Consider the following 11,256-nt stretch of genomic DNA (forward strand, 5'->3'; position numbering starts at 1 on the left):
CAGATTGAAATTAGGATACTAAATTAAATTAGAAACTTATAATTGTTGCGTAATATAATTGTTGGATGTCCAACTTAGCTTCTCTCCATATATATCATCACTCCAATTACGAATATTCATCAGAATATACTTTAGAACCATTATGAATCACTTTTGTTAAATTCAAAAATAAAATTAGGATAATTATAACTTAACGAACGATATTAAAACTTGATTGCATGTTCAGGACCACTTGAGATTTAACTTTAAAATAAAAACAAAAATAAAAAATTTGTTGTTCGCCGAAACCCTTGTACTCCAAGGATGAGCTTGTTCAGTCTTCTAAGGCTGCTGCTTCTAATCACTTCTAACCTTTTTCCATAGAACAACAAATATCAATAATATTAATTAGGAAAATCAAAAGTCAATCGCTACCGTCACTCTCTTTTTCTCCTCTGCGATGGGGAAATCATTTCAATCTTTTTCTCCTCTTCGGATTGTGTCATCTGCAAAATCGCAACGCCCAAAGCTGACGCAACCGCCCAAACCATCCCCGTCTCAATCTCCCACTAAGGAGCACCAACGGACGCCCCTCGCCGCGGTGGTTGCCGACTGTGCAAGGCGGTGGTTCCACGAGACACTCCAGGAGGCCAAGGCTGGCGACGCCGCCATGCAGGTTCTCGTTGGACAGATGTATTACAGTGGCTATGGCGTTCCTAGAAATCCGAAGAAGGTTCACTTCTAATTTTATTTCTTTAATTGATTCTACTATAACGGCACAATTAGACTCACCTTCTAAACGGTTATTGTGTATTGCTGTTAGCGAAGCCTAGCTTTTAGAAATTGGAAATGAAGCTGTGATTGAGTGTAGGTTCCATAACTTGGAAGATGTTCTTCCATGCAAACAAATTGCATGAATTTTTTTACTAGAATGTTCATATTTTTGTTTCTGTTATTTTTTTTTCTTTGGAAAAAATTGCATGAGTTTTGAATTTGAAGTCGAGATTACATCATATGGCTTCCGAGTGTTGCACAATTGGCAATCAAGTTGCATGCCTGCAGTTAATTGAATTTGAATATGTATATTTGTTTGTTATTCCCTGTTTCTGACTTATGGTTTATGATTTATACTGTTCCACACTTGGAACTTTGTCCATAGGGGTATGATTGGATTAGTAGAGTGTCCAGAATTCGGAGCTCAGTTTGGAAAGTAAACAAAAAACGTCCAGGTAATTTAGCATCTCTTGTGAATTGAGATATTGCACGGTTATATTTCCTCATTGTTCTCTGCTTTGTTAATGTATAGGTTACAGAGCAAGTGATTCAGATTCATGTGAACCGGAGGTCAAAACGAAATCTTGTCGTTAATTTGTAATACAAGGTAATGATTTAACTTCATTAATTACGAGTTATGGGATGAGTTTCTCTTTACAATGATAAAGCATATGCTGTGATAGCTTATTGTCACCATATCTAGTGCATAATCACTATAGCATCCCAAAATTTAATCAAACCATGTTAACTGACAATCAGTAATCGACTTTATTGTTGTTTCTTCTTAGTTATGTTGTTGTGTGGTCCATTTTCAAGGTGTTATAATAACTTAACTAAAATGTCAAGAGTGTAAGCCTTATTGTATAGCTTATTCATGACCAGAGCAGTCTTGTATTCTTCCTGAAAACTGCATATTGAGTTCTAATTCACAGTGCTCCATGTATTAATCACACATCTTCTATCACAATGAAAGTATCTCTTGCAGCGAGTCTCTTTGCAAATTTCTCTTGCTTATGACAAACTTATTTGGCAATGCTGAATACTAAATTCTAACCAGCATGGTTGTGTTGAATGTAGCAAGAAAGATTGATGCAGTTGCATGTTGAGACTTCAAATGTTATATCCTTTTAGAAATCAATTTTATTTTATTCTTTTAGGTGATCCTTTTGTTGTTTTGCATATGGGTAAAAATTAATTCACTTACACGAGACATCCAAAATAGATGCTAGTTCCCAGCTCTAGACTTCCTTTGAATTTTGCTCATCCTTGTTCCGAATGATACTGCCTGAATGTGTTGGACAGACGAGGTTAAGAAGGCAGTTGCACTTTCTTTCTAGGCATTGATTGGATTCATTGTTCTTCCTCTTTCGATGTTCATGAGTTTAATAACACTAATCTGATTTTATTTTGGTCCCATCTGCTTCATATATTGCATTGTCTTTGTTACTGCCAAGGCACCAATAATTGCTACAAGATGGTCACAATGACATCACCAGAAGTCCAAAACAAAGGAATAAATAAGAAGGTAGACACAATGTATAATGTTTCTAGTTGCAGCATTTATGAGCCCTAACTGGAACCATTTTAGAGTATGTCTACCTACTTCATGGAATGTTATGAATGATCTTGTGTGAGGCATCCACCACCATTAGTCCATGACATATAAATATATAATTGCTAATGAGAGCTGTTGGTTTTAATTTAACCCAATTTCACTTTTAATGTTTGATGAGCATAACATCCCATCCAGGGTTAATATGTTGACATATAGCGCCTGTAATGGGTGTAGCCTTATGCTAGAATTCTAGATGCTGTTCTGAGAAACTATTAGAGAAATAAAATTGCACCATTACTAACAAGTATAAGTTTTGGCCTAGTATAAGCACTTGATCTGACAATAACAAATCCATAATCATTGTTAGGCTTTGATTGGTTACAAAATTAACTGGTTCACATGCTTTATGGTTGTTCTTAAGTCAAGGTCTGCCAATTAGAAACTAGGGAACTTTAGATCATGATTGGATTTATTTCTATTGCCGTTTCTTGGGCTACTTCGAAACTACCAGCAGCATTTGCCTATTAGGATCATTTTTAACCTTCTGTTTTCCCTTCTAACATGGGATTCTTCTTATTTTTGCAGTGATATGATGTCAACAACATGAGACATTTTGGTATTCTGATATACAGTGTATACACAGCTTATTTTTATATATTTTATTGCATGTCCCATTTCTTAAATAACTCTTGCCTCAATTTCTTTCAAATTGTAAGTATCTATGTTAATTCTCACAATTGTAATTGTAGTCCTAAACCCTAAACCTTATTTTTATATCTTTTTCCTAGACACAATTGTATCCTTAACACCCCCTCCCCCCTTTTTTTTTTCTTTTTTTTTTCCCCTTTTTGTATCTGGTGGTACTGAACTGCACTCAATAAACATTTTTGCTTTCATTTGTCAGCCCAGTGAAGAGGAAATGTTCAACTACTTGTTTCAAATACATCCAAATTTAGCAGTGCAACCCAATTACCCTACGTTTTTAAGTACTTCATAATATCTTAGAGTACTTGTCTCAAAATGCTTGATAAAGGAAATACTACTTGATCTTTAAGAAATGGTTTATAAACGTGTTTTTCTTGATCAAGTTTATAAATATTACATAATTTTGTTAAAATATAGTTGCTCCAAATACATGTAATTCGTTAACATAACATGGAAAGAAAGAGTCCTTCTATGAGTTTATCAAGTGGATTTGATAAATTTGATGCTTTTAGCTTCTGCTTCTCTTCTGTCCTTTCTCCAATCCCATGGCTTCTCAGGATTTGACAAAGCCCATAATCCAACTCGCCTTTCTCTAGCTTCTCTTTCCCACTACGACAAGGAAAACCAAATCAAATAATTGGTTCTGATGAATAATGAAATTTTGGAAAGAAATTTGAACAGTAGCTGAGCACTAACTGTTTTCAGCTCTTCTCGTTTGTCATAGGCTTTATAGTGCCAAGCTAAACCCTTCTTTAGCATCAATTCCTTATTATAATAAATCACGAACATAAATAATTGTTACTAAGTTGCATAGAATATTACAATCACAGAGCTAGAACTAGAATGATTCACATAGAAGTTTATAAATTTATTACCTGCACAAAAATTCCATTATAGTAAACATCACTCACACAACGACCGTAGCGATCTTCTCCATAAACAAGGATCCTCAAAGATTTTCCTTGAACAGCATTTCTTAGTTCCTTTTTAGCTACCTTTCCATATCGCATTGAACTTTCCGGTGCATCAATTCCCCTGTTTTGTTCACACACAGTGCTAATTCAATGGATTTAAAATTTTAAATTAGCCATAGCGTCCAAATTATACTACAGCATTTGATGTTACCTTAGTCGAATTCGATACTTTCTAGCCAGGATTTCCTCATTTTGAATATTAAGAACCCTAAATCATAAAGCAACAAACTGCATTAGAAATATACTAATTTTATCTAAGGTTAGAAACACATTCAGTAGGAGTGAGTTAGTGGTGTGATAACCTATATCCGGAATCGATAATCTCTTTATGGAATGCATCAGCCTCTGCATGGTTCCTCAGAGCACAGGCTTCCGATCTTCGCAATGATGCCGTGAGCACGTTGGGAGGGACACATGGTGATTCCCTGGGATCTTCTGTGCTAACATAAACTGTTATACCATCACCATCTTCCACTTCTTTTGCGTCAACCTAGATCCATTGATATATAACTACCACGTTTTCTTCATGATTTTACACATGATTTAGATTTATGGATAAAGCAGACCAATTTCCCTTGAAGTAAGGCAATATTAGGTATGGCATCTCTATTATAGAAGTTACAAGAAGTCGATTTTCTCAATTTTTTTTTTCAGTTGATCTAGTCAAGTGTGATATTTTACCATTCAACTATTTCTCTCACATGTCAATTGAAAAGATCTATTCCTTAAGTTATATGATACTTGGTATATTTAAATTTTATAAAATTTGACATTAACTTCTAAATAGTACTAGGACCTAGCATGAGCTATAAATAAAAGAGCTAACAAAGTTTAAGGGATTCAACTATTTGTATTAATGACATCCTCTTGAAAAGTCGGAGTCTCTTGCAGGTTCCTCCACTCAGAGTGGATCAAACTAGTGAGGACATCATCAAGTCCGGATAAACAAGTTAGAATAACTTCTTTTATAAGGAGGTACTATATGTAATGTCACCTAACCACATAATTTGCCTTTAATTTAATGGACTGAATTGAAATGTAATTCTTACCGGCAAGGTGTGCATTTCAAATTTTACTCCATTGGTAATAGAAGGGGATTTGACTTCATCTTGTGGTTGGGGAAGACCATAGAATGCTAATAATCCCTATAAATGTAAACAGACATATCAAACAAAATTTTCTTTTATTAAAAAATAAAAATAGTGTCAAACCTCAGAAAAAGTTTGTAATTATAAGTGATGCAAACCTCAACATCTGCCTTTTGATACTTCCTCAAGGTGTGAGTGACAAGTGTGGATGCTTCTTCAGATGTGGTGGGAAGAGGTTTTGCTTCTTTGCAAGCATCTAACAATTTTCTATACCTTCACAGTTTTGTCCAAAAATATTGTAAAATAATACAGAAACTGCATGAATTGTTTATAAGTCAACGGTTAACCTTTTATAGTCAATACCATTTAGCCTGATCTGTTTTTGGGGACACAACATGATTGCTTAACCTTTCTGGGACCTAAGGACATTAAAGGAATAAAAGCAAACAAATAAACAAACTGAGAATCTGAGATATCTCAAAAACTGGTGCTAGAAAATAGAACATAGTTGCATCAAGTAATGCCAGCCTAGTGCATATTACTTCTCTGTTCTGTAAGCATCATCAATGCATCATCGAAATAGGGAAGCATAAGCATATATACCTGAGAGGTAACACCAAAGTGAAGGAGATCATGAGCAAGTGCTGATACATCTAAGGTGGTGGCAGACTCAAGTGAGTCATAGTCGCCAGCATTTTCCATGCTTGAACTATGGGAAGCTCACAATTTTTTAAAAGCAGGTGAAAACCTGAAGGCACAGGAATCAGATAATGAAGGAAGAGATGATCTTGGGTTGCTTCCTTTGCTTTCTTTTGCTTTTTACTGGGACTAGGCCACTGGTACTAGGGTTGTACATGGACCGGATTTAATTATTACATTAGGATTCATGTTTGTTAGGACGTGATTAAATCGATAAAAAAAAATTTTAATAATAAAAATAAAAATTATTTTTTTGAGAAACTGTAATTTATATTTCTTTTAAAAAATTTTTTTAAAAAAATATTTTTCACATAAAAAATAAATTAAAAGTATTTTTATTTTATTTTATCCAAATATAATTGATAGATAAAAATATTTTTTTATATGAAATATTCAAACATAAAATTACTTTTACTTTTGTAAAAAATCTTTTAAAAAAATTAAAAATAAGATTTTTTTAAAAATGATGTCCAAACAAGCCCTCAATATTAGTATTTTACTAGATTTATTTCAAAGTTTTGAATTTAATTTTAAATTAATTTGAAATAAATTAGGTTAAAACTAGGATTTTTATTTTAAACAAATAAAATAAATATAAAAATTATATAGACACGCGTTGAAAAATTTATATTTTTATATTTTATTACTTATCAGTTATCGCGTTTTTAGATAAGACGATTTTTTTACAAATATATCTCGTTCTTGGTGAGGACTATACATAAGAAAATATAATTACATGTATAATCGCAAACGAGATAAGGCACAATTATTTTTAAGCGTATCTCGTTAATGAGAACGAGATACATATATAGTTATATGGTAAGGACGAGATGAAGGATCACCATGTGTTTATAATATGCAACGGAAGGAAAAAAAGTAGTCATAAAGATATATTTTGTTCTTAAATTTTATTCGAATAATATATAGATTAGATCTAAATACCTTTGGATGCTTTAGTAAAAACATTATTCTTCGATTGTACGAAAATTCTATGCGTATCCACACCGAGACCAATCTTTGCTGTCAACTCCTTTACCAATGGATATCTGATCTAAATTGAGAAACCTTTTTGCAACTCTTTGCACACCATAAAATTCTCCTCCAAGAATTAGACTCACATACATTTGTGTGTAGAGGTAAAAAAATAAAATTCTTGTGTTGGTTTCATCTATTTCCATTGGATTTGGATCCTCTAAAATTTGAATTTCACTTTAGAGAGTAAAGTGTGATCTCTCACCATTGATTTTATAGGTGGGACTAATAATAAATATGAAAGAGAAACTATTCAAGGGTAGAAGATCATACTTTACTCTCTAAAGTGAAATTCAAATTTTAGAGGATCCAAATCCATTTCCATTACTCTTAGCATACATATATATAGTATTAGATTTGTTACGAATTTTAAATTTGAATCCTTCAAATTTTATGAATCATATCATAACAATTTAAAATAGAATCAGTTAGGATCTCATCCAAACTTAGAATTCAAATTTAGAAATATAATAACTAATTATTCTCAAATCTCATTTAATATTCTCAATTATCATACTAGTATTATATTCTTGGTGTTAGCAAAAAATATAATAATATTTCATTTGAATTGATATAATTATTTATTTGATCAAATTAAAATAATAATTAAATAATTCTACAGTAAAGATTGGAACACTCGTTAGTGTGTGACCTCATAGATTCAATACTAAGCGAGTAGTAATTTAGTCATACTAAATTTACTAATCAAGATTGGCATAGCAACACTTCTCAACGACCTGATAGAATGAAATAATATATTTTTACTAAGAAGCTGAGAATAACAAAGTATAATTCCTTCCATCTTTTCAACTCTTGGTTAACCCTTAAAATATGTTTTATTTGTTAAACTTTAATTTATTACCATTATTATAATGAACTGTGAATGACCTAAGAAACTCATTTCTTCCTTCATTCAATTCCTTTGGCCAAGGTTTTATTTATTTTAGTCATTATAATCATAGAAATCAAACTCTTTACCGAGAGTTGACGGATTTTTTATTGACTACTCATTAATTCTACAAGTATTTAAATCATACCCAATGTCCATTCAACTAGCACATTAAGGTATTAGGTGTCCGAAATCAAAGTATAATAAATACATTGTTAATATATATTTATGGTGCATATAGAGATATTGTTGACAACAAAGATTGGTCTCGGTGTGGATACGCATAGGGTTAAGTACTAAAATCGTTCCTAAGGTAAGGGGCGAAAATCAAATTCGTCCCCGACCTTTTTTTGCTATTAAAATCATCCCGAACGCTCAGAAATACTTTAAAATCATCCTCAAGTGCATTAAAAAAATTTTAATTGTAATTTTGCCCCTGAACCCTTTGACGCTTCGTGTTTTATTCCCGCGAAAGGGCTTCATTCTCTGAGTAACATTACACAAGGAAAAACTGATCCTTCACCTTCAATGATGCCCTAACAGAGTGAGGGTTGGCCTGAGAAGTAGCGTCACTGCGTTTGCATTGCGTGGGAAAGTAATGTGTCATGGGTATTTATTGGTTTACAAATGGGAGTTGGGTGTGATTTTTGTTTGTACGTTTTAGGTGATGGAAACCTTTAATCTGACTGTCTACTATGATGGTAGATTTGGATATGACAATGGTACATTGAAGTATATAGGGGGACAAAGGACAGTAATCGAAGATGTTGATATGGATTGCTGGTCTATTTTTGAGGCATATGCTGAGGTGGGACAGTTTGGATACACAAAAAAAAAGATTTCAGCTTCCTGGTATAAGGACCCAAATTCTGAATGGTTAGAGAATGATCTGAAGTTATTTGAGGAAGACAGAGATGCCATTGAAATGTGTAAAATAGCGGAAAAGAAAGGTCATGTTGAGCTCTATGTGGTCCATAAGGTTGAGCATGCTGAAAAATTTCCCGAAATAGGGCTTCTTGATGTTGGAGGACAGGGTGAACAGGATTAGGAGGTGGAGAGGGGCAATGCTGAAGAGGTACATAATCAGAATTAGTTGGTAATTTTTCAGGGTGAACAGGGTCAGAATGTGAAAAGGGACAATGCGAAGAAGGTTAACGAGGGAGATAAATTGAACCCAGAGGAGCAGGTTAAATCAAATAGTGACGACGATAGCAATGATGAGAATTTTATTCCATCTGATGGTGAGGTTGACAGTGCAGATGATGTGATGTTTACAGATAGTGAAGAGGAGTACGATGATGAGAGCGGGTTTGATGAAGTAAGAGGTGGGACGGATGGTGATCGGGTTGATAAAAGAAAAGGGGTTGTAGGAGGTGATTTTAGTGATGAGGAAGGGTTCAATAGTGATAAAGTGGATGTGGATTATGAAGTGGGTGGTGGTTCAGAGAAAGAGGACAGCGAGGATGATGATAACAATGAAGCTAGTCGATACCTGATACATAAAGATGTGAAAGACATGACAAGTTACAAATGAGAAGTTGGAACTGTATATGCTTCAAGGGAGGAATTCAAGGACACTGTAACAGCTTATGCAGTGCAAACAAGAAGGGGACTGAGGTATGCCAAGCTTGACTTGGTTAGAGTGAGGGTTGTTTGTCAAGAGGGTTGTCCGTTTTGGTTATACGCAGCAAAAATGAGTGAGGAAGAGACTTGGCAACTTAGGTCAACGAACCTTAAGCATACTTGTGGCCAGTCACATAGGGTTAGGATACTGCATACTGGTTGAGTAGAGCATTTAAGAAGAAAGTGAAAGGTAACCCAAAGGTGAAGATAAAGGACCTGGTGAACAAGGCACAAAGGAAATGGAATTTGACAGTGATAACATCAATGGTAGCTAGGTCTAGATAAGCTGCATTGGATGAGATTCAAGAAACTTACCGGAAGCAGTACAAGAGGATTGCTGACTACTGCTCGGAGCTGATACGGGCTAATCCAGGGTCATCAGTGACGCTCAAGGTACAAAGGTCCCCTGATTTTGAGGTTAAGGACCAGCATCAGGGGTTAAACAATTATTGCATATTTCAAAGGGTATATGTGTGTCTAGCTGCTTACAAGAAGAGCTTCCTGCAGTGTAGAAAGTTTGCTGGGTTGGATGGGTGTTTTCTAAAGACACCTCAAGGAGGGCAGTTGTTGACAACAATAGGGTGGGATCCTAACGATCAAATGTTTCCAATCACGTATGCCGTTATAGAGGCAGAGACTAAAGACACCTGGAAGTGGTTTCTCCGGCTGCTAATTGATGATTTTGGAGCTGAGATAATTGGGAAATCAACCTTCATGTCTGATCAGCAGAAGGTAAATGGTTATCCAATTGATTAAAATCTGTTTATTGATAAATTTGATTTCTGGATGTTGAAGCTTTTATCCTTTATTGAAACGATTATTGTTATGTCACACAATTTTACCTGCTCTATTAGGGTCTACTGCCTGCTTTCGATAAAGTCATCCCAGGAGTAGACCATAGGTTCTGTGTCTGCCATTTTTACAGCAACTTCAGGAAGAAATTTTCTGGACTACACTTGAAGCAGCTGATGTGAAGGTGTGCAAAAGCTACACACTGGAAGGAATAGGAGAAAGAGATGTAAATCATCAAACAGATCAATGTGGAGGTGCACAGACATCTAAATGCTATTTCTCCAAGATTTTGGAGCAGGTCCAGGTTTAATTTTCATTCTAAATGTGACACTCTTATAAACAACATGTGTGAAAGATTTAATGGTGCAATTGTAGAGTCTAGGAAGAAGTCTATAGTTACAATATTGGAGGATATCAGGGTTTATTTGATGAGTAGATGGGCTGTTAATAGAGAAAGAATTAAAAAATTTAATGGTACAGTTTTACCTCGCATTAGGATGAAACTAGAGAGGAGAGGCAGATCAGCTGGTGAGTGGAGGCCTTACTGGTCTGCTGCACAAACATATAAGGTTGTTAATGGATTGAATAAATTTGCTATTAATCTTTCTGCTCATGAGTGTTCTTGTAGGAAGTGGCAGCTTAGTGGTATTCCCTGCACACATACCATAAGCTGCATTAATTTTAAGGGCCTTGACATAGATGCATTTGTTGATGACTGCTACAAGAAGCCTGCATATGTCAAGTGCTATGATTCAGTGATCAATTCTCTAAATGGCCCAGATTTGTGGGAGAAGACTAACTTTGATGATGTCATGCCCCTTCCTTATCGAAAACCTAGACACAGATCAGTCAAAAAGAGGAAGAGATGACCAGATGAAGCTCTGAACAGCAGCTAGTCCCACTTGTCTAGGAGGGGACAAATCCAGAGGTGCTCAAACTGTGGTAAATCCGGACACAAGAGGGGAGGATGCAAGAAGCCATCCCTGGATGTAAGTGTATGTACATCATGCATGTTAGGGTTACAATTTTATTTTTTCATCAACTGCATTCTTTAATGTGTTTCAGACCCAACAACCTAGGCAAGCTGCTATCAAGAGAACCAAAGGAGGGAGGAAGCCTTCATCTAGCAGACCCATAACCAGTTCT

At 34.9% G+C, this 11,256-nt stretch overlaps 2 protein-coding genes across 3 annotated transcripts; one reads left to right on the top strand and one right to left on the bottom strand.

Annotated features, from left to right (window-relative positions):
• The first annotated feature begins 273 nt into the window (after positions 1-273).
• Positions 274-3,204, top strand: LOC107469327 (uncharacterized). Of its 2 annotated transcripts, XR_001588114.3 has the most exons (5): positions 274-712; positions 1,139-1,208; positions 1,286-1,360; positions 2,208-2,278; positions 2,894-3,204. XR_001588114.3 is itself a non-coding variant. In XM_016088710.3 (4 exons), the coding sequence occupies exons 1-3, from the start codon at positions 440-442 to the stop codon at positions 1,345-1,347; spliced, it is 405 nt and encodes a 134-aa protein (XP_015944196.1). In that variant the 5' UTR covers positions 275-439; the 3' UTR covers positions 1,348-1,360; positions 2,894-3,204. The 2 variants fall into 2 exon arrangements, 1 of the variants encoding a protein (XP_015944196.1); XM_016088710.3 differs by lacking the exon at positions 2,208-2,278 and having other exon boundaries at positions 275-712.
• Positions 3,205-3,361: 157 nt separating this feature from the next.
• LOC107469326 (staphylococcal-like nuclease CAN1) lies at positions 3,362-5,902 on the bottom strand. The gene is made up of 9 exons (XM_016088709.3): positions 5,679-5,902; positions 5,439-5,494; positions 5,234-5,348; positions 5,037-5,132; positions 4,290-4,477; positions 4,139-4,195; positions 3,889-4,048; positions 3,710-3,778; positions 3,362-3,622 (listed from the first exon to the last, which is right to left on the bottom strand). Exons 1-9 carry the CDS (start codon positions 5,775-5,777, stop codon positions 3,494-3,496), a joined length of 969 nt encoding a protein of 322 aa, XP_015944195.1. The 5' UTR covers positions 5,778-5,902; the 3' UTR covers positions 3,362-3,493.
• Between the last annotated feature and the right edge of the window lie 5,354 nt (positions 5,903-11,256).

The sequence above is a fragment of the Arachis duranensis genome, chromosome 10 (genome assembly GCF_000817695.3).
Source record: "Arachis duranensis cultivar V14167 chromosome 10, aradu.V14167.gnm2.J7QH, whole genome shotgun sequence".
Lineage (NCBI taxonomy): Eukaryota > Viridiplantae > Streptophyta > Magnoliopsida > Fabales > Fabaceae > Arachis > Arachis duranensis.